Source organism: Muntiacus reevesi, chromosome 2, assembly GCF_963930625.1.
Source record: "Muntiacus reevesi chromosome 2, mMunRee1.1, whole genome shotgun sequence".
NCBI classification, from domain to species: Eukaryota; Metazoa; Chordata; class Mammalia; order Artiodactyla; family Cervidae; genus Muntiacus; species Muntiacus reevesi.
In genome coordinates this window covers 218,062,474-218,085,232 of record NC_089250.1, presented here as the reverse complement: position 1 = coordinate 218,085,232, position 22,759 = coordinate 218,062,474, and the positions used below count along the sequence as shown (strand labels likewise).

Here is a 22,759-nt window from a genome sequence, read left to right as displayed (position 1 = left end):
TGGGCTCCAGCTCATGGGGTTGCAGAGTCGGACAGACTAAGCACACATCTTAGCCCTTACTGGTAAAATTCAGGAATCCGAGATGAAGCCATGGAAATGGAGTGGCCTTGACACTCAGGCAGACACTGAGCCGTCCCGAGCCTTTGCAGAGCTGAGGCGGCCCGAGCCCGTCAAGGTGGCTGGTGGGCGGAGTCCGTCGAGGCCCCGCCCCGGCTGCCTGGCCGCCCCATCCCCTCAGGCGGAGAGAGGAGCGGGGCACGACCCCGACCCCGACCCTCAAAGACCCCGGCGCACAGACTGAGCCCGCGGAGGAGGAGCACGGTCCGCAAACGTGGTCTTTATTCCCGGGCGAGCTTGAAGGAAGGTGGGGCCGGGTGGAGCGTCGGGACCAGCTCCGTCGGCCGCGCCAGGTCGCCCTCACTGGGGAGCTGGGGGCTGGCCTGCTGGGGCGGGGGTCGGGAGTCAGGCCTGCTGGGAGGGGGAGCGGGGGGCAGGCCTGCTGGGGCGGGCCCGGTCCCCACCCCCGAGGACGCCCTGCGTCCGCACGCGCGCCTCCCGCAGGGACCCCGGGCGCGCGCCGCCCGCTCTGTCTCGGCGCGCCTGCCGGCTCTCTACCTCTTCAGCGCCGGCCCGGTCCTCTGGGGTGCTCTGGGTCTGGGCGGGGGCCTCCCCCGCGAGTTTCTCTGGCTCCGCCTTCAGCCTGCGGGGAAGGGGCGCTGAGGATCCTTCGGGGCCCGCCGGGAGGCCCGGGAGCGGGGGGAGCCCCACCCTCCGGGGAGACGGCGCTGGGGGCGGGCCTCGGCCCTTCCGCGCCTCCCCGGCGCTCTCACCCGCCGATCACCGCCCGGGCGGCGGGGGCCTTGGGCGGCGCGAGCAGCCGCCGCTCCACGTCCTCCAGCCGGGCCTGCGCCTGCCTCTCTGGGGGCGGGCGGGGCGTCGTGGGCGGTGCCGGGGCTCCCGCGGGCCGCCCCGGCCCCGCCCCCGCCCCGGGCCCAGGTCCCACCTTCGGTGAGCAGCTGCTCCTGGCTGCTCTGCAGGGCACGGATCTCCCAGGCCAGTCGCCGCTTTAGCATCTGCGAGGAGAGAGAGGAGCCCTGTCCCTGCAGCTCTTCTCCTGGCCCCCTCCTCCTCCGCTCCTCTCAAAAAGTCCTCATCCGAATTAGTGGGTTCATGCCTTCATTCAGCTACCCATTCATTTGGTGTGCAGCTTCTGCTGGGGCCGGGGGTGGCTCGGGTAGAGACCCTCTCCCCCTCAGTCACTCCCCAGGTCCCCGTGTGCCTCTTAAACCTCACCTCTTCCCACTCTTTCATCCTCCAGCCCCACGGTTTGCTCTTCCTCAAATACACCAGGCACGGTTCCCTCCCAGGGACATCTGCACTCTGACACCTGCATGGCTTCCTCGCTTATTAATGCGTGTCTGGGTTCAGATGACACCTGCTCACAGAGGACTTCCCCACTGGCATTACAGGATCTATCGACTTGTTTTAGACTCTGGGCATGCCTCCCCATGCCCCTAACCAGCTTGGGGACCGCAAAGACTTGGCCCCTCTGGAGTGCCACTGGACACATCCAGAGGCACTGGCTGAACGAAGGGATGGCCTGGCCGTGTCTGGATCGGGGTTCCCATTTGCCATTGCAGGATGAGTGCTCCAGGCGAGCAGGAGGGGTGTGAGGTTAGCAAAGGCCAGGGCAACAGTCTGGGCAACGGAGGCTGAGTGCGGCAGTGGGGGATGGTGAGAGGCGGCTGGGTGGACTGAGCTGAGTGGGTGACTGGAAGAAAGGAGTCGAGGACCACCCCTTGGCATTGGGCCTGAGCAGTAGGAGGACCCTGGGCCCATCAGCAGAGATGCTGGAGCCAGGGGAGGAGGGGCTCCAACAGAGGCAATGATAATGGCTCACTTGGAATTCCCAGAGGTCCTTGTGCGGGCCTATCAAATCCTCCAGCTGTTCTTCCATGGGCAACCTAGGGGCCGACATCCAGGAATAAGCAAGCACAGGGTAGGACTGACACCCAGTCTGGCCCAGTCTGGGGCTTCAGATCTGGGCCTGGGGCTCCCTCTGCTAGGAGCCCCTTCATGGGTTTTATCCTCCAAGGCTTGCTTCCAACAGCTTGCCTTGCAACAAGCTTGCCTTCCAACAAGCTCTCCCTCAGGCAAGCCCCACTCCCATCCCCCACACCAGGCCACTCCAAGCCCTAGACCCAGGGTCACCCCAGGGTTACCCCAGCTTCCTCTGTCCTTGACTCTCTGTGACCTGAGAGTTTTGGATAGAAATTTGCTCTGTGTGCTCCGTCAACAAGTAGTTCCTGGGAAAGGAAAGAAAACCCTCAGTTACAGTCTCTGAATGAGCCACCAAGCCTTCTAGCCGGAGTGGGGTTGGGAGTCTGTTCAGAACCTTAACATTCTCCTTTTTTTTAATCAAATGGGAACCTTGTAAGCCTTTCTTGACACTCTCACCCTGTCCATTCTGTCTCCCATCAAACCGTGCCTTTCCAAGAAATCCCTGTGATGGGTACATTGGTTTAGTTTCACACATTCTAAAGTCCAGGGTTGAAGCCTGGATCTGCTATTCCACTATAATCTTATACAAGTTATTCAACCTCTGTGGGTCTGTTTCCTCACATGTAAAATGGTGGGACTGTCATTGTGAGGACTGGTTGATAACTGAACACTATCTGCTCCTCAGACCGTGGTAGGTGTGGTGTGATTAAGCATATATACACTTTAACTATCTGTCATCAGGTTTTCCCACGTTATTAAAATCTTGATGCCCAAGGGTGTGAGACCCCTGGTCACAAGAATGTGTTAAGCAAAGGTTCAAAGGATGGAGAGATAGATGGATAGATGGCTGGACAGTGAATTAAATAGGTGAGTGATAGGCTGGAGAGATGATGTCTGGTTAGAGAAATGATGAGTGGAAGGATAATCGATGGATGGAGAGATATAGGAAAGACTGACAGAAGGATGGATAGCTGGATGGATAGATGGCTGAGTAAAGAAATGAATGGCTACATGGATGACTGGAAAGGTGGAGAAAAGAAAGAATAGTTGGATGGATGAAAGATGATTAGATGGAAGGCTGGAGAGATTAATGACTGTCTGACTGGCTGAAGAGTTGGATAGTTGGTTGGATGTATGGGAGAGTGGATGGATGGGTCGGTAGATGGATGGGTGTGTAAATGGGTGGCTGGGGGCATACATGAGCAGACAGATAAACAAATGAAAGGGTGACAGAAGAGCTGGATAAACCATAGAGGAAGACCTAAAATAATACCAGTGGATGGAATTTAGTATCCACTTGATAAACTAACAATGAATGATTAAATGAGTTCATCTTAATGCCACCACTTATCAAAGATGAGGAGGCAAGGCTCACTCGATTTTATACAAAGGGAAAATGAGTGTGTGTTCAAGATTTCTTTTCCCTAGCTCTTGCCCCCTCCTCCCTCAGGCTAGGAAATGAGGTGGGGAGAGCTGGGTGGGACCTCTTACCTCTGTGCCTCCTCCGCCTTCCTTTGGCAATGCAGCTGGAGGGTCCGCAGTGCCTCTGGGGGGAAAGGGACCAGGGGGCTCTGAGGAGTCAGATGGGGCAGAAGGGGCCTCAGCACGCTGGGCACTGGGGGCACTGAGGGGACTTCAGTGTTTACTCCAAGTCAGACGGCGGCTGAGGGGCAGATCTGAGCAGAGAGGGAAGCACTCCGCCTCTGATCTCAGGGGGATTCCTCTGGCTGCCTGAGAACTTCGGGCTTTTGTAGGGGGACTGGGTAGAATGATGAGGATGAAGCAGCTGGTAAATACCTTGCTTTCTGCTCAGAACCTCCTCCAGGTGCACTTTCTCTCCACTCACTGGAAAACACAGGGACACTCTGAGTCTCCGGGGCCTCATCCTCTGCCCAGACTGCAACTTCATGCAGGGGAAGGCCCCAGGTCACACAGAAGGTCCAGCCCCCTCAGGGGAGGGCGGTGTCTGCTCATAGGCCCTGCACCCACCTCCTGCTGGGGACCATCTTGGTCCAGTTTTTCCCTCTGGGAGCCCACACACCCTGTGAAGGGGTGAAGGACCGCAGGGCTCCCTTGTGTAGCATGTGCACAATAGAATGTGGAGAGGATTAGAAATGCAAAAGTACACCATGACAAGCAGGAATAAAGGCTGTGAAGAAATAAATCAAGCTGTGGGGGGTGTGTGAGATGATGTGGTATTCGATGTTTAGAGGGGGCTGTCAAGGGAGACCTGTTGGGGTGAAGTTTCAACTGAGAGCTGAAAGGTGACTCAAAATAGTGCGAGGCATTGTGGGTTATGTAGGACGAAAGCCTCAGGGGTGAGGAGCAGCCTGTGCAAAGACCCTGAGGTCAGCACTGGCCACGAGCTCTCTGCGCCCTTCTGCTGGTCTCACTTACAGGAGTCCAGGTCCTGACGCAGGGCCTCCCAAAGAGCTTGGGCTTCTCCCAGTTCCTCGCTGGATTTCTCCTTCGCTGGGCCAGAGAAAGGAAGAAGACAGGGTATGAGGGTGGCCTCCAGCCTTGCTGTATTCTCCCGTAGACTGGGACACGGCATACCCACCTTCAGACAATCTAGAGGGGCCTGGATCTTACAGGTGATGCAGTGGAGGCTTCCTCAGCCCATGCCCCTCTTGGCCAGCGGGCCATCTTAGATCCCGGAGTTTACCTTGCTGAAGCTCATGAATCCGGTTAATCAGGTCTTCAACCTGTGGCTCCAGGCTTCCTTCTGCAGAAGGAAAGAAAGACTGAGCCAGAGACAGCAGGTGCCTGGCTGTCCTGGGCAGAAGGAGTGGGGTGGGTATTGGCACTGTGTCTCTGCTGCTGTCGATCAGCATTTATGGAGCACGCGAGAGAAACCCTTGCAGGGCCTGCGTTCTGGGTGGGAGAGATGGACACTGAGCAAAGATTCAAGATGTCAATGCTGGTGGCAGTGAATGCTGCGAAAGGAAATAAAAGTGGAACAAAGGGCTGAAGAGTGAAAGAAGATGCCTCTTGAGATATGGAAAGGCCCCAAATGATGTGGAGGAAGGAACCCTGTGTTTCTGGGGTACGGGGCGTAGGGAACATGGAAGGGGGAACATGCCAGCCAGAAGGACCATGTATGCAGAGCCCCTGCAGTGACTGAGACATATGCCTAAAACATACGGCCAAGGGGTCTGGGATGGCTGGTGTGAGTCTAGTGAGCTAGCGGACGGGTAACAGAAGGCAAGGTGGAGATGTGGGGGCAGCAGATGGCTCAGGGCCTTCTGGGCCATGGCAGAGGCTTGTGAATGAGGTGGGAGACAGTAGACACCTCCTGAAAACTAATGCCCCACCACATGGAAAGCCTGGCAGGGTGGGTTGTCGCTTCTGCATATCTGGACTCTGATGTTGAAATATGAGGAAGATGCCACTTGCATTTTGACAGCTATCAAATTCTCCAATGACAGGGAGATCACTGTCTCTTTAGGGAGTCATCTCTAACTTCACACAGTCCAAATTCCAGTGCTCCGAATGCGGAAGCCCTCCTCGTCCTCTCTGGCTTCAAGGTTGAAAGCACAGAGTTAAGGGGAAAATCTGCCCAACCTTTGCTGGGTGTCACTACCACCCCGAGACATCCTGAAGTTCAGTTTCTGGATTTTTTGGAGGCTACCATCCCCAGCTCCTGTGACTTCTTGGAGACTGAGTGCTCTCCGAAGTGCTGATTAGGACATGACTCCCCAAGGTCTTCATTTTACCGGGGATGGTTAGGGTCACTCTGCATTTTCAAAATCCCCAATTCCTCCACCTAATTTTAGCCTGGGCAGCAACTGCAATGCTGTAGCCACAGAGTCAGGGGAGGGAAGGTGTTCATTTATTTGGAACAGACCAGTGGATTGTAGTATTTTAAGCTGCTGATGGACGAGGGGAGAGGGAGATCCAACCTCAAACCCAGTCAGTACTCTGCCCCAGCCCTGATGTAGGTACTGGATGCAGGCTGGCTCCCAGTCTCCCATCAACAAGCAAAGCCAGGTGCAAAGCTGTTTGTGCTGCCAGCTTCCATTTGCATATAAAAAAGGATAAAGAATATACACCCAAAATGGAATTTTTTTAAATCTCCAGAAAAATACCAGAGAATTTAAAAATAGTTGCTGCTGGCCTATGGGTCAGGGAAATGGATGGCTGTGTGTGTGTGTGTATATGCATACATGCATTTGTGTGCTGGGGAGTAGCTTATATGTCTTGAATTTCGAAGCTGTGCTTTAGGTTGAAAGAAGCAGTATAAGAGGGAGAAAGTGCAATGGGATAATTTCCCAAGGTTGTGAGTTGAGGGGTTGGAGATTGGGCCACATCTTCCTGTCTTAAAACCTCTTTGGGCTAAGCCTCAGACACAAGGAGACACATGACCTTTCTGCAGCTTTTTCACCATTTCCAGCAAGTCTTTTGTCTTCTCTGAAGACTCGGTCTGACCTGTAGAATGAAAACCAGAATTACAGCGTGCAGTGAGAGTAACAGGCGACTGAGGAAAGGGCCACGCTTGTCTGGGAAGGGAGGAAGAAAGTCTCAGCAGGTTCTGAGAGCACCCCTGGCTGAACCAAGGATCGGCCGAGGGGCAGCTCTCCAGCCAGAGCAGGGTCCCTACAGGACCCCTGTCTCTTGTCTCTGAGGCCGAGTGCGGTGGGTGAATCAGAATCTCTACGGGTCAGTTCTCCCCAGGAGGTCGCGGAACACCACCCTTAGCAAAACGCAGGGGTGAGAGAAGATGACACACTTTTGTTGCTGCTGTTCTCAACCAGCATGAAGTTGCAGGCAATGCGACAGGACAGAATGATTTCATATGAATTTCTTTCCAATAACTGTAGGCCACAATTTGCAAATTCTGAAAGAAGCAACAGATTTAGGACATGGCTGCTAACACCCGCAAAAGATACCTTGATATTGTAAGTCTCCTGATGAAAGAACACACCACCACCTGTGAAGGACTCTGCTCCCTGTCCCTGACCCCAACCAAGAAAAAAGAAAAAGGAATACTATCAGGTTTCCGTTTCTAAATACCAATTCAGAGGAAATATGAGGAACAGGAAAACATGTTAAATGACACAATGGGGATGAAGTCAGCGTCATCCAGATGCTGGGAAATCCCACACCCAGGACAACCTGGTTTCTTCAACAAATAAACTGCAAAGAAGGAAAAGAGGGGAAGAGGAAACTATAGATTAAGAGATGAGACATATAGCAAACAACTCTAATGAAAACAGACTTTATTTAGGTCTTGATTCAAACGTAATTTTGCCACATATATTTCTAGGTACTTTTTAAAGTGAGCCTGAGTTACTTATAACAACAACAAAAAGAGCAAAAACACCAACATCTTAAACTCCTGTAAAATCAGTGAGAAAGGGGCAACTCCCAGTGACTCATTGCTTGCTCTCCAAGAAAAATTAAGCAGAGAAGATGAAAAGAAGCTCACAAAACACATATGACAGCCAAAGAGTAAATGAAGAAATGCTTACCCACTTTGGTATACAGTGCAAAGTCCCTCCCTCAAGACCTAAGTTCCTCAGCTACCCTCTGCAAGGCCACCTGTATGACAGGTTATTTATGTGTACTCAGTGATCATTCAAATCACATACAAGCATATGCCCACTTTTCTGATAAAGATTGTGTCATGTCCTAAATGGCATTTCACAGTTTATATCTTTCCTTTTTATTTAAAAAATATTTGTTTGACTGCATCAGTTCTTGTGGCACGCAGGATCTTCAATCTTCATTGCAGCATTTGCAATCTTTAGTTATGGCATGTGGCATCTGCTTTAAAAAGTTGTGGCATGCAGGATCTTCAGTTGCAGCATGTCAACTCTTAGCTGCGGCACATGGGATCTAGTTCCCTGTCTAGGGATCGACTGAACCCAGGCCCCCTGTGTTGGGAAAATGCAGACTTAGCCAGTAGATCGCCGGAGAAGACCCTGCATTTTTCTATTTGATAATATATATATACTAATGATCTTTTAAAGTTGCCCCCTATTAATGGACACTTAGATTGCTGCTTTTGCTGTTACAAATAATGCCACAGTGACTATCTGTATTAGTTTTCTTGAGAAGCCATAACAGTACCTCTACGTGGGTCTTTCTTTTGTGTCTTTCACCTTAAATTCTATCTTTGTATGTCCAAATTTCCCTCTTCTTATAATGACACCAGTTTTTAGATTAGGGTACACCTTTATTCTGCACGACGCTTAACACAGTCTCAAATGTTTCCAAATAAGGTCACATATTGAAGTTCGAGTGGACATGAATTTTAAGGGGACACAATTCAATCTAATGTAAGATCCTGGTACATTCTTCTTTATGCATGCATGGGAATGTTAATGAATGAATTCCTAGAAGACTACTGGATGGATCAAGGGGCATGTATGTTACTAAATCTGATATTTTAAAGTTGCCCTCCCCCTAGAGGCCCATGGAAGACTCCTTCCTCACACTCTTATCATTCAAATATTTTTTCAACCTTTGTCACTTTTGCCAATCGTATAGGCAAAAACAGTATTTCATTTCAAACTTTCTGGTAGTAAATACCAAAAACTTACTCAACTCCTCTGGATCAGAAATTCCACCTCAAGGCATCTATTTTAGGAAATAATTAAGGATGGTGGGCAAGACTGTTTCACTGTCCATAATCTTAAAATATGGAGGCAACTTAAAGATACCTTAGTTGATTACAGCACCTTCATAGGCTAAAATTCTTTGCAGCCATTAAAACTCACGCTGTAAATCAGGGGCTGTTAACCTGAGCTTATTAAATTTTGCTGAAATATTTGGTATTATGTTCACTTTCTTTACATCCTTTTTCCTTATATTAGATGTATTCATTTAATTTTGCATTTGAATTTTTAAATTACTTAATAAACAACTGTAGAAGAACAAGGAGTAAAAAGTAAAAGTCTCCTCTCACCAACAGTCCCTTATCCAAGTCACTCCAAGTTTGGGGAAGACACTTAGAGCTTGGTAAGAACTACCGCATCTATTGCTTTAATTTTCACTTACCCAAATAACATTCTAAAAACATTCAAGCACTACAGAGATATGTGAAATTAAATGCAACTCCCTTCTCTTCTTAACTCTAAATCTTATTGTCTTATTCTGGTTTCACTGGTTGGTATGTCTCCTCTGGATACTTTTAAGTTCTTCATATACTCTTTGTATTTGGAATAAAACAACAACAAAAAAATTAAATCTACTTTAATAATAAAGGGAGGTGTTTGTGATTACTTGTTTTTAATATTATGAGGATTTCCAAATGCACATAAAATTAGATAGGATACCATGATGAACTCTGGTTTACTCATTGCCCAGATCTAACAATCATTAATATCCACTGATATTTGCTTCAGCTATTGTGTGTGTGTATGTGTGTGCTAAAATATTTTCAAGTAGGTCCCAGACTTCATGACATTTCATCCCTAGATGAAATTAATTAAGAGTCTCAAAAAAACAGTCTCAACTACTAGAAGACATTTTCTTAGATGCCTGCAGTTCTAGAGTCTCACCAAGATTAACAATTATCATTAATCACGGGATCATTTATCATCAAATGCCCACAACACATGTGGTTTCCCAGGATTGTCCCCATATGTCTCTTAACAGCTGGCTTGTTCAACCATTTCTGTGAAAGCTCCATTTTTTCTCTCCACAGCATCTCTAGTCCTAGTCACACAGTAAGATCATGAGTGATCAGTAAATCTCTTAAATAGTTCAAGTAACATCTTGACAAAAATTTTAAAAAATCAACGTGACAAAACAAAATAGCCTATGGAGTATGAGCCCCTTTGAAACCTTTTATTTTGAAATAATTTCAGACGTACATGAAAACTGCAGAAATAGGCCACAGTGCTATTTGCCCCTATATCAGATTCCACATTTGGGAGCATTTCTGCACACAAATTGCAGGCATCATAACCCACTATTTATTAATATTCCAGTACATATTTCTAATTTATAAGGGAACTCTACCAGTATAACCATCAAAATAGAGATGTTAATAACTTGACCAATATTAATGTACAATCCCCAGATGCCAATCAACAGTTTTTCCTCTTATATTTTAAAGTTATTCAGTACTACTGGCATTTTCCTTTAAAATTAAAAAAAATGCTTTCACTTCTGTACAACCTCCAAAATTCAAGTCCCTTGTTCAGAGTCACCAGTTAGGCCTTTAGCCTTCAAACATTTTTCTATGTAACACAAATAGAGCTATAATCGTATAACTGAACTGCCTCTTTTTCTTAATTCCAACTTGCTTTCCCTCATAAGAATATGATCCCTATGAAGCTTACTCTGTGTTAACGAATCACGGTGTTCACCCTTTTTTTTTTTGGCCGTGCTGCACGGCTTGGAGGATCTTAGTTCCCCAACTAAGAATTGAACTGTAGCCACAACAGTTAAAGTGCTGAGTCCTAATTCACTGGACTGTCAGGGAATTCATATAATCTTCTTTTAAAATTAAGTGTAATGAATCAAATTGAAATTTATTTTTTCCTGCCTCTTAAAAAAAAAATGTCCACCACATAGGCATTCCATAATGCCTGTGTATACTTAAAGTTAGTCATTTCCATGATTGTTTCTGCGTTTTGCTGCCATCAACAACATTCCAATGACCCTGCCTGGTCCACACATCTGTATATTCCATGATTCTCAAGCATGGCGACCAAAGATCAGAAATAGCGTTTTAGATGCTTTGCGTATTCTGACAAACTGCCTCCAGCAAAGCCTTTGCTGGCCACTTCTACTATCAAGGCAAAAGAAGTCCTGTTCTGCCAGAATAATAAATAGCAGGTATTTTTCCTGTTCTAAAGCCAATTTGGATGGTTTAGAAATGGCAACTTGATATGCTTTTCAATTTTCTCCATTGCTGGTGAAGTTAATCATAACTTCCTTTTTTAAAAAAAATTTAAAAATACTAGAGTTTTTCCCCCCACGGTGGCAGCTATACTAAGTGCAATAAGGGCAATTTATTGGCATCTTCTTGTTGAAAGCTTGCACTCAACATGAGGCCATAATCTAAGAGAACTCGCAGTGTTATTTCATTATTCATACAATAAAAAAAGAAAATTACTGAGCACCTACTTTTGCCAAGTAGGCACTGTTTTAGGTGCTGGGGAAATGGTAATGAATGGTCTGTTCTCAAAAAGCTCACATCCTAGGACAGACAATATTCAAGTACATAATCATTGTTGTCATCTGCACAGATATGTTTGGAAAGATGTAATCCAAAGTGTTTATTATCGGTAAGGTGGTCTAAAGAGTGTGTAGGAAGGTCAGAGATAGATGAAAGGAGGGCAAAGCGTTGACAACTCTTAATACACAGTGAATGGTACATGGGCATTCATTATATTTTCTGTGCTTAGGTACATTTTGAAAATGTTTATAGTTAAAAAAAAAGTGCTAGTGGCATAGCGGGGGATCATTGTCTTAAGACAATTTTCTTCTTTTGCCTAGACTGCAATTTCCAACTCCCTCTAGAACAATTTTATCTTTCCCCTCACTGGGGTGGGGGCGTCATTATTAACAAAATGCCCGGGAGAACAGCAGCTCTCTTGAGAGTGGCCATCCACAATTAAGATTTAAGAGTCCATGCAAAGTGTAGCATGTGCTGGGAGGGTGTGAAATGATATTGGAATTACTGTTAAGTTTTCTTAGATATGGCAGCAGTTGAGTGGGTTTTGTGAGATCATCCGCCCCTTAATTGTTTGAAAAGATGAATACTGATGTATTCAATCTATTTAACACACGTATAACCAATAAAATTGACAAGTTAATCTAGATGCTGAGGCTATACATGTTATTATTTATCTCCACTTTGCGGTACAGCAGTTTTTAATTTTTTTTTTTTTTTTTTTTTTTGTAGTACTGGTACCAGTATTTCATTATTGTAAAGAGACAATGGGCTTCCCTGGTGGCTCAGACGGCAAAGCATTCACCTGCAATGCTGATCCCAGTTTCCTCCCTGGGTCGGGACGATCCCTTAGAGAAGGCAACCCACTCCAGTATTCTTGCCTGGAAATCCCCTGAACGAAGGAGTCTGGAGGGCGACAGTCCATGGGGTTGCAAACTCAGACACGACAGAGTGACTACGCACTGCACTAGGGCAAGGGGACGAAGGTTCCCTCCCTTCGACCCTGGATGCCAGAGGCCCCTTGCCCTCACTACCTTCACCGTCCTCCACGACTTCCGGCGATTTCACTTCCCGAAGCTCCAGCTTCCCCGCCATTTTCCAGCACGCAGCTGATACGCGTGCGCTTTGGTGATTGGTTTAAAAAAAAAAAAAAACAATACCACGCGAGGGCAGAAAGGTGGTACAGCGCGCACGCATCCAGTGCGCCTCTGCGCATCGGTTGACGCATCAGTTGAAGAGCGACGGGTGATCAGCTCAGCGAAGTGGGCCACCCAGAGATCTCTGAGCGACAGCGCACGCGTGCAGCACGAGGTTCCAAGCTCCAGCTTAGCAAAACCCAAGGCAGGACTATGGTCTTGGTTGTTGGGGTGTTGAATGTTGCACACACACGTAGAAATTAAAGGCAGGTCTTGCTGTCTCCCTCTCATCTTTGCTTGGGCTGTGTGGTTTGTGAAAGTCTGGGACGACTGTGCAGGTGCTGTGCGGTGGTAGGCAAGTGGTGCAGTCCCCTTTCGTTCACAAATCCTCATTTAACAGCTTATGAGCAGTTAGTTTTCTCCAGCTCATGAATGAATAGAATGGGCCGTGGAAGCTAAGTGAATCCATAAAAATTCTGGATCTCAGTCACTGTGTGAAGTCAGGTACTTTGCCCCGGGTTACATTGGCAGGTAGACGCTGGAGGTCACCTTCTCCTTAATATTAGCAGCAGCCAGCACTCATGGGGTCATTTTTTACTGGGTAAAGATGAAGCACATGAAGGGCAAAGGAATGTCCTTGTGGATATCGGTTTTAGGCCTTTTATGTGCAGTTCTCTTTTCTTTTAAAATATCCTCAGGTCATTTCAGGGCACAGACTTGGTCCTACATTTCCAATTCCAGAACTGCCGTGGGCCACCAAGGGAGACCTTGGCCAGCCCTAGACACTCTGGGCTGAGATCCCAGGGAGGAGGCAGGCCCCTGACGCAGGACTGAGCATGTGATGTCCAGGAAAGGAGGAGACAGTCCCTGACAGAGGCTGGAACACCATCCAAGTGGAGGAGATGAAGGCAGAGGGAGGGGGAGAGGGAGTCTTAAGGATTTCCCCAGAGGTGGAGGGGCATGAGGGGGCTGGGGAGGCAGCCTGCTCACCTGTGTGCAATCACACTGCCACCCATGTGTCTTTGGTGGGCAGCCCCCCAGATCCTGCTGCACTGCCCAGGGAGACAGGGACCAGCCATAGGACACGGCAACCCACCTGGGTATTCTTGCCTGGGAAACGCCATGGACAGAGGAGCCTGGTGGGCTACCATCTGTGGGGTTGCAAAAGAATTGGACGTGACTGAATGAGCACACACAGACATACTACCGCCACCAACCCCCCAACCCTGCCCCATTTCCAGGGTGAAGACAGAAGGTAAAAGCCCAAGGTGGTGGTTCTCAACACTGCCCAGTCTGGGAGCTCTGCCTCTCAAGGACCAGTAAACAAGCCATTGTGGGAAGCTTGGTCCGTGGAAGCCACGGGGGCTGCTGGGGGTGTGGAGTACTTGGGTGGATAACGAATGAAGAGCCGATCCTCCTCCTTCTTCACCCAACGCAGGAGTTTGGTCACTGCGAGGATGGTGCCTGCCTTGGTCACCAGGGGGCTGAGGCAGGTATACAGTTCAAATTTGGAGGTCACCTGCGGGGTTGAGAGGAGGGATAGTCAGATGGTCCCGGGCTGGCCAAGTTCAGTGCTGTCCATCCTACCCTAGCCCCATACCTGCCTCTTGTTTGGAAAATGCACCTGGTAGCAGCTCCAACATAGTCACTGGGCGAAAGCAGGTAAGCAGATGCTACTGTATCATGACTGGGCCGGGGGATCAGCTGGATCTAGTGGCTTCAGCTGGGTGGGGTGTGTGTGGGTGTGTGTGTGTGTGTGTGTGTACACTCTCTGGACCTCAGTTCACTCATCTGTGGACTGGAGACAGTGACAACAGTGCTTAACATGTAATGAGTAATTGTTGAATACAAAGTCCTGTTTTAAGTTCCACACAGTTATGTTTTTATCATCTGTAGGCTGGGTGTAATATGAGGATTAATTCAACTTAATCTTCATACCAACCTGAGAGGCTTAACCGGATCCCGTCACCAGCACCTTTCCACAGCACCTCTTCATTCTCCCCCTCACTCCTGTTCCAGCCACTGTAGCCCCTGCCTGCTGTTCCTCAGACACAGTCGGGCTCACCTCACCTCATGGCACTCGCACAGTCCTTTCCCTCTGCCAGGTGTGCTGTTCCTCGTGATACCCACATGCCCTGTGACCTCCCCTTGCACTTAGATGGTACTTCCTGACCACCCGATTTAAAATCCTGGGACTACCCGATCCTGGCGTTGAAATACCATCGTCTACTAAAAGGTTCAAGGACCCCCTGGACAGATGGTGGATTTCAGGACAGGCACAGAGAAAGTACAAAATAAGCTTGGACTATCTTGGGCCAGAAAGTAAGAAGTACTTAAGCAGTGATACAGATGTGTCAAAAAGACACAGGGGGAGGACTTCCTGGTGGTCCAGTGGTTCATACTCCACCACAGGGAACATGGGTTTGATCCCTGGTCTGGGAACTAAGATCCCACATGCCCACACAGAGCAGTCAAAAAATTTATTTAAAGAAAAAAAAAGTAAAAATATATAGGGGCCAGTCTGCCTAATCTAGGGCTTCCACTGACTAAATAAGAGAGAGTTTGAGCACAAAAATAAAAGACAGGAAAAGATTCTCGCTCACTGAATTCAAGAAAAATCCATGATATGCAATTTAAAATTCAACAAATAAACAGGAGCAGGGAAAGCTCTTCCATACGGCAGAATCTCGACCAATAAACATAGATGTTAGGATGAAATGAGAAAAATCACCATATGGTAAATGCCAGAGAAACAGCTGTCACAGGCAAAAATCATTAATGGATATTAAAATTAGTGGATGAAAATATGGTGAAAAAGAGAACACTGACCTAATCACCACAAGATACTGACTAATTACAAATGGTGATAAGGCTGACTACAAAGTGGAGAAACCCGGCAGATACCACCTTAATGAAGTGAACAGAAGTCGTGTCAACAGTGGGACACAGTGATGTTGTGGTCCTCCTGATCCGACACAGAGGACACAACATCACTCCTGTGAGAGGCTTGCTCAAGATGTGTGACCTGACACAACATTATTAGAAGAAAACAACTTGACAGGCATTCTACAAACTAACTGGCTGGTACTTCTAAAAATCCCCAGGTCGTGAAAGACAAAAAAAGACCAAGGGAATGTTCCAGAATAAATGAGACTAGGATGACACAATCAATCTGAACATGTGCTCCTGGATTGGATCCTAGGCCAGTGAAAGGACATGAGTGGGACGACTGGTGAAGTTTGAATGAAGCCAGTGGATAAGTTGTGATTGTACTGATGTTAATTCCCTGATTTTGATGAGTTCCTCTGATTATGTTAACATCTGGAGAAACTAGGTCAAAGACCTACTTCACATAATTTTTTGCAACTTCTTTGTGAGTTTAAAGTTGCTTGAAAATGAAAACCAAAAAAAACCTTTTTAATAAAATTCTCAGCCTAGAATAATGCCTGATACATAATAGACATGCAACAGATGAGGTTAAAAATGTGCACTAAATGTCAGAATCTAAGGGAAGTGCCATCTCCAACGGAGTCACATTGACCAACCCCCCTGCATAGCTGACTTTTAGTAGAAGTGTGGACAGCAGCCCTGAAGAGACCCCAGGGAAGGATACCCCAAGTGGAAGGCACAGAATGGAACCAAGCCTACAGTGCTCAAGTGCTGGGGACACACAGAGTCAAAGCTCAACCGGCTCCCACGGCCACAGAGGGCGGGACTGATGTGAAACTGACAGGCAAAGTGATCATAGTTAATGGGACCCTGAGAGGGGAAGGCACTCTACTGGTGGTTAATGAGGGAATGGTCAACAGGAGGATGAGTCTAAGAGGTTTCAGACACGGAGGCTGATGGGATTCAGAGACATGTGGGAAACTTCCCCGGTGGTCCAGTCGCTAAGACTCTGTGCTGCCCATGCTGGGGACCCAGATTCGGTCCCGGGGCAGGGAACTAGATCCCACAGGCCACAACTAAAGAAAGATTCTGCATGCCACAGCAAAGACCCAGCACAGCCAAGTAAATATTTAAAAACAAAGACAGGCGGAGCGACAGGGACAGTGTTGGATATAAAACCACAGCCCAGGCAAAGCTGTGGTGTGCTTGAAGGAGGCTGCTGTGGCTGGAGGGGACACAGTGGAGGGAAAGAAGGCTTGCAGTGCGGGAATCAACTCCTTCAGAGCCCTGCTCAACTCACCCAGGCCAGAAGGGTCTCCTTCTCAGCCACGTGGTAGATGAGGCGCAGTGGCCGGGAGGTGCTGTGCAGCCGGGCGTGCAGGCGGTGGTACAGGTCAGACAGGCGCTGTCGCTCCTCCTCTCTGCTGTAGGGGGCCTCCAGCTCGGGGCTGCAGTGACGAAGGAGAGTGGGGGATTGGGTCAGTCTAGAGCTCTCTTGGCTGGCCCATCTCCCCTCTGTCTAGGGAGTTCAATAAAAGTTAGGGAGCTGAGCCTCCTCCCCCATTAGTCTAGAGGTTTCTTAGGGCCTAACCTTCCCATCAAACATGGGGATTCCTGGAGTCCTGGGGAGTTCCTCTCCATCAGGACAGGGGACTTCTGGAGGCTGGAGGCTGGGACTCCCACATCAGGCAGAGACCCATTCTACTGCATTTCTAGACAGCACGGCCGGTTCTGTCTCCAGAGTCCTGTCTGTTGAGTGGCTGAACCTTCTAGTTAGATAAGCCTCCCCACCCAGCCAATTGCCCACAGGGGCAGAGCCCACCTGGTAAACTGGGGCAGCTGGCGGTGATGGTCAGGGATGTCCAGCGGCTTATAGAGGAAGTGCCGGAGGCCGGGAGCACCCACAGCCTGCACACTGTAGGCCGAGGCACTGGCCGATGCAGCATTCGAGAAGCTGGCAGCCTCCCTGAGGGCACGCATGGCTCCAAGCGAGTGCATGCCTTCTTCGACCAGGCGCCGACAGGTGGCCATGTCATGGAAGGCCTCGGGGTCGGTGCCCAGCAGCAGCAGGCAGACGGGCATGGCGTCCAGGCGGGCCACGTAGGCGTAGAAGAAACCATCAGGATTGAAGCGAGGCAGGCACACGGGCGCCCAGGCCTCGCCCGCGGCGAAGGCCGGCGCCCCCACCCAGTCCAGAAGCAACTGCAGGTCGGCGGGGTCCAGCCGGCACTCGGCCAGCACCGTCCGCTCCTGGGCGGCTGTCACCAGGCGACCGCCCACCGCCAGGACCGAGAGGGCCAGGCCGGGCGCCGTGCAGCGTCGGAGCAGCGCGCCCAGCGCATCCCGCAGCGGGCGAGCCAGAGGCACGCAGCGCACGGCGCCCAGCAGCAGGGCCCCCGGGTCCCGCTCCACGCTGTCCAGAAGTCGGTCCAGGGTGCGCTCCGAGCCGGCCAGCAGGCGGCGGAGATCGTAGTTCTGCTTGCGCGCAAAGATGCGGGCCACACTGGCGCGCGTCAGGGTGCTCACGATCTGTGCGTGCACAGCCAGCAGCTCCCCACGCAGCTGGGCGGCTGACTGAGGAGTCCTTGACATGGCCACCAGCAGCAGCGGGCCCTGCTGTAGGAACACCAGCTTGTGGTCCTCTGGGGGAGGCAAGGGACGGTCGAGGGAGATGGGTCAGTGGTGACACAAGGGGGTCACGTGGGGCTCTTCCACCCTTCCCCCTGAAAGGCACACACAATTGGTCCAAGCCCACTCTGTCACTCCAGGGGCACCAGGACTAGGGTAAGGACAAACTGGGGGAGTTGGGACATTTGCAGAGATATGATGGGATGGTCAATAATCAGGCATATAGCATGCGGTGGGGAAGATGGAGAAAGGAAAACTAACAGAGGTAGAAAAACATCCAACTCACACAGCCCCCACCCTCAGGCTCTCAGGCAACAAGGAAGTATCCAGCCAGTTACTTACATCCCAGTGAGTTGATCAATCAGAACTCAGCAGGGTAAAAGGACAGATAGACCCCCTGGACAGATGCCTGGCCAGCTTCCACACACACTGACGCACTCCTAACTAGCTCCATAGTCCCCTAGGCAGGCAGCCAGCCAGACAGACCTCCTGCCAGACAGCCAAGGTCCCAGTCACTGTCGCCTGCCTGCTTCCTGCCCCTGTGCTCACCAGCATAGATGGCGCGAATGGCATCTCCTGCGCTCTGCACGAAGGACACCAGGGCTGTCATCACACCCATGGTGGTCGACAGGGCTTCCACGCTGCCGTACCTCGAGTAGATGGGTTTGCCGGCCTCACTCAGCACAAACACGTGCTTCCGTTTGCTGCGCCAGTCCTCATCGCTCGGGTCCCCGCCCGGGCCCCCTAAGCCAGTCTCAGGGCAGCCCAGAGGACTGCCCTCGGAGGCTGCGGGGCTCCAGAGCCCACAGGTGCATGATGGAGCCTCTGACTGGAGCAGCAGGCTAGGTGACTGGTCCTTGGTCTTGGATCCTGAAAGGGAGCCTCCAGTAAGTCATCTACCTGCGGACCCCCCCAAACCCCTTGTGTCCACAGAATTACCAAATCCCTAGCAGCCCTGCAGTGATCCCTGCCACTGACACACACCTCCAGGTGTCTCCTCTGCCCCTCAATGACATCTACTAACACTTAGGTTTCAATGACCTCCCCTGCAAAAACTCCAATAAGCCCATCTAACTTTCATTACTGAACCCTCTATTTCCCTACCAAATAATTATTCCCCTTTCAATAACTGTCATTCCCAAGTTTGCAAAGCACCCCAACACCTGTGAATAATCATCAATATCTTCATCTTCAGTGAACCCCCATTTAATCTGACCCCTCATTTACTCTCCTGATATCTGCTCATTACTTAACGGCCTCCATTATACCTACTAACAGCTGTGTCAGCAGTTATGCACCCTCACTACCCTAACCCCTTATTTATTCTCACTGATGTCCACTGATCCTAAGGACACTATTGACTCTCCTGGTCACCCATTTATATTCTTGGGGAAGACCACTAATTCTCCCAAAGACTGCCATGATTATCCACTAATATCCAGATCTTTAGCACTCCCCCAACTTCCTATTTGTTCCCACTGCTGCTCAGTAACATTCCAGTGACCCCACATTAACATAACTAACACCTAGATCTTCAAAGACCTTCAATGACTGCCCCAACCCACAATTTAATCTACTCCATGTCCACTGCATTCCCAACAATGACCACCATTGACCTCCACTAACAGCCAAGGCTTCCAATGACCTCTACTGACTTGCCTGACCTTTATTCTCATTGATATGACTCCCCTTTATCCTCACTGATATCCACCCCCTCCCTACAATAATCACCGTAAAAATATACACTAACACAGAGGACTTTAATGACCTCTATTGCCCTTCCCCATGACCATCATTAACATTCAACAGTGAAATCCACAATTTCACTGCCCTCTACTGACTACCCTCCCATTTATTTTAGTCAATGTCCACTGATCCCCACTGAAAACCCGTATTATCCACTGGCAACTATGTATCAATACTTTTCCCATAAAATCCCAATGACCTCATATTCCCTCGCTCTCTCAACGACAGTCCCCAATTACCTCCTCCCAATACATGCAAATACTTCCCAAGTTCTCAAAGACAACCACCCTTACTGATTTTCAGTAATGTTCAATGATCCTTCCCAACGACCCCATCAACATCCACTAATTCCAAAGCTGTCAATGAGCACTCATTCCCCAATGATTTCTGCTAATCCTCCACTTTATACCACTACATATACACTGGGGTCTTTAAAGATCTTCCTACTGGTCCTCTGACTCTCTAATTGTCTCACTGATGTCCACTGTCTCCCCAACAATGATCACCGTTAAATCCACTAAGATCTGGCTCCTTAAAGATTCCCTCCAACAATTGCCATCAACTCCTCAAAGATGTAAATACTCTTGAGTGTCCACTGGCTTCCACAGATCCCCTTTCCCACTTCAGTAATTTAAAGCCCCCAAACTAACTTTAAAGCCCAACAGACTAACTTCTAAATAGTCCCCCTTTGACCATATTAGGGCTTCCCTTGTGGCTCAGCTGGTAAAGAATCCACCTGCAACGCGGGAGATCTCGGTTCGATCCCTGGGTTGGGAAGATCCCCTGGAGAAGGGAAGGGCTGTCAGAAGCCGCCGGGATGCGCCCAATCCATGACAAGGTCACAGGATGAGAGAGGAACCTGCAAGGCAGCTCTTCCCCTTGGGGTTGTCCTGGGGGCCCGGTATGTCCCTTTCCTCTTTCTGTCTTACTGTTGTTGGGCTTTCGATTAATTTTTGGAAATGTAATATATAGTGATCAGGCCTCCCTGGAAAAGTCCAAGCCTATTTAGAAATGCTCATGATTGCTCTGGCTCAGGATACGACCATAAACAACAAGTCAAAAAGGAAAAGGCCACAGGAATAGTTTGGCTGCTTGCTTAAAAGATTATAATGTTCTAGAATAGAAAAGAGTAGAGGCATTTAGATTTAGAAGATGTACTGCTTCAGTTTACCTGCTCCTTGGTTGAGAGGGTCTTCATTATTGCTATTTCCTTGCGATTTGTCCATTGTTTCCCTTCCTTTAAATAACATGGAATATTATGGCTATTTTTGCAGAGTTAGGAAATGTGTTACATAGGATTTCAATAGAAGATTTATATTAACCAGCTTCACTGCCATTACCTCACCATTAATAGAGGTGTTTTGCTGCTTCATAGTTAATCATTGTAGACTGAGGTTTTGTAGTTTCAGGTAAAGAAAAATATCAGGGCTTTCATATGGTACTATTCTCAGAAATGTCAAACATGTCTGTGTAGCCCTTCCCATGTATTGTTTTATTGTCCGAAGAATTCATAATATACCTGAATTTTGTGGAACACTGTTTTTGTTAGAGTGAAAATGTTAGGCGATTGAGGCAAGAAGACTAATGTACGGGACATTCAAGAAAAAACCCTGTAATCGGAAATGTTCTAGATGAATACATAGGAGAAAAACATGGGGAAGAAAAATATTGACAGAAGCACAAAACCAATATCTGATGTAATATGTGGCGACTTAAGGGGGACATAATGTTCATTCTATAAAAACTGAGCTGTCCTAAAATTAAAAAAGGCTTTTTCTTCCACACAACCTTCTGTGTGTGTCTGTCTCCTTCCTTGCCGACGCCACTCATCCCTTGGGTACTCCTGGACCCACTGGGGCTGGACTCCAGCAGAAGGCTATGCACTCCAGTATTCTGGCTTGGAGAATTCCATGGACTGTATGTATGGTTCTTGGGGTCGCAAAGAGTCGGGCACGACTGAGTGACTTTCACTTTCCCTGACCATATTAACTTTCTTTTGGTCATCTTTGATCTAAACAGCATAAACTCCCAGGGTCCCTCTCTAACCCCAATTGATCCCTTTCTGATTCTTCAATGGCCTATGTTCACACCACCTCCCCAGCGAACATCCCTTGACACTTATTTCCTTTTCACTCCTCAATTATTTAAACTACAACTTGAGCCCACAATGACTTCCCACTAACCCAAAGTATGGTTTAAACTACTTCCCCGAGTCCCAAAGACCCCTCTTTGGGACCCCAAGAAACTTCCCCAAGAATAACACCTCCGAGGAATTCCTTCCAATACCCTAGTGAAGGGAATGTATACCTCCTTCCTCCAAGCTTGCATTTCCAGGATCGGGTAAGTTCTTGTGAACCCCTCCACCGTCTTCAGCCTCCTCACCGGGGAACCGCATCTCCTCCAAGTCCTCCGCATCCCCAGGGGCTGGGGCAGCAGTGTCTCCTCCGGCCTCCATCTGCACATCCCTGTGGGGGGGGGGGATGGAGGGTAACCGGCAGCAAAAGAAACTTCTTTAAAGCTTTTACTCAGCCTGGCCTTCCTTGCACACACTCCTGGGGCTCGTTCTCCCCTGGCGTTTTAACAGGATGAAACATTCAAAAACACGACCACATACTTGCAGCCTCTAACACTTCCCGCAAAGGAAGGCTCTACCGCCTCAGCAAATAAAGATATACAAACACCTGTTTTAACTCTGCATCTCAATTGGCCAGGTACCATTAGTTCCCGTAGCCCCGGAAGCACCACACTTCCGGGTGTGGCTGCCGTCCTGCCACACTTCCGGGTGCGACGCCGCTCGGAAGGTACTTCCGGTTGCGGAGCTTTAGTCGCCCTCCGGGCGCCGGACCCCTCCTTCCCGACGCCCACTCGAGTTCCCTTACCGTTGAAGAGGCCCGCGCTGTTCCTGGGTCTAAGACGGATCTAGCCGGCCCGGACTGCACTCACTCCCACCGCGAGGGCACGTGTGGCTACAACTGGGGTGAAATGGACCCACTTCTCGTGCGAAAGCCGCCGGCGTGAGGGAGGGCGCGGCTCATGCTCAGCCAATCCGGAGTACGGAAGGCGGACTGCCTCGCCTGTGGCCCAATATAGCGAAGCCGGTCCCCTCAGGTCGTCCCGCCCCATTCCGTCTGAGCAGTGTCTCCATAGAAACCTTGCGTCAGGTCGCTGTTGGACCCGCCCATCCCTTGACTGACATTTTTCCGGACCCAATGGAAGGCTGGGGCCTATT

The 22,759-nt window shown here is 49.3% G+C and overlaps 2 protein-coding genes across 3 annotated transcripts; both read right to left on the bottom strand.

Annotated features, from left to right (window-relative positions):
• Nucleotides 1-225: 225 nt before the first annotated feature.
• SYCE1L (synaptonemal complex central element protein 1 like) lies at nt 226-12,226 on the bottom strand. Its single transcript, XM_065919326.1, has 11 exons — nt 12,166-12,226; nt 6,367-6,429; nt 4,667-4,726; nt 4,399-4,473; nt 3,799-3,846; nt 3,493-3,547; nt 1,901-1,964; nt 1,004-1,073; nt 831-918; nt 616-700; nt 226-440 (listed from the first exon to the last, which is right to left on the bottom strand). Exons 1-11 carry the CDS (start codon nt 12,224-12,226, stop codon nt 339-341), a joined length of 771 nt encoding a protein of 256 aa, XP_065775398.1. The 3' UTR covers nt 226-338.
• On the bottom strand, nt 7,204-22,558 carry MON1B (MON1 homolog B, secretory trafficking associated). Of its 2 annotated transcripts, none has more exons than XM_065925060.1 (6): nt 22,410-22,558; nt 21,838-21,995; nt 18,334-18,654; nt 16,979-17,798; nt 16,457-16,604; nt 7,204-13,786 (listed from the first exon to the last, which is right to left on the bottom strand). In XM_065925060.1, exons 2-6 carry the CDS (start codon nt 21,983-21,985, stop codon nt 13,577-13,579), a joined length of 1,647 nt encoding a protein of 548 aa, XP_065781132.1. In that variant the 5' UTR covers nt 21,986-21,995; nt 22,410-22,558; the 3' UTR covers nt 7,204-13,576. The 2 variants fall into 2 exon arrangements, with proteins under 2 accessions (XP_065781132.1, XP_065781133.1); XM_065925061.1 differs by lacking the exon at nt 22,410-22,558 and adding an exon at nt 22,212-22,281.
• Between the last annotated feature and the right edge of the window lie 201 nt (nt 22,559-22,759).

Coding starts and splice junctions, on each gene's coding strand:
- SYCE1L (XM_065919326.1), bottom strand. CDS start 12,226: ATGGCGGGGAAGCTGGAGCTTCGGGAAGTGAAATCGCCGGAAGTCGTG. Junction 4,727..6,366: donor GGTGAAAAAGCTGCAGAAAG/GTCATGTGTCTC, acceptor TTCCTTCTGCAG/AAGGAAGCCTGGAGCCACAG. Junction 4,474..4,666: donor GATTCATGAGCTTCAGCAAG/GTAAACTCCGGG, acceptor TCTCTGGCCCAG/CGAAGGAGAAATCCAGCGAG.
- MON1B (XM_065925060.1), bottom strand. CDS start 21,985: ATGGAGGCCGGAGGAGACACTGCTGCCCCAGCCCCTGGGGATGCGGAG. Junction 18,655..21,837: donor TGCAAGCTTGGAGGAAGGAG/GTATACATTCCC, acceptor GCTCCCTTTCAG/GATCCAAGACCAAGGACCAG. Junction 13,787..16,456: donor AGGAGACCCTTCTGGCCTGG/GTGAGTTGAGCA, acceptor TCAACCCCGCAG/GTGACCTCCAAATTTGAACT.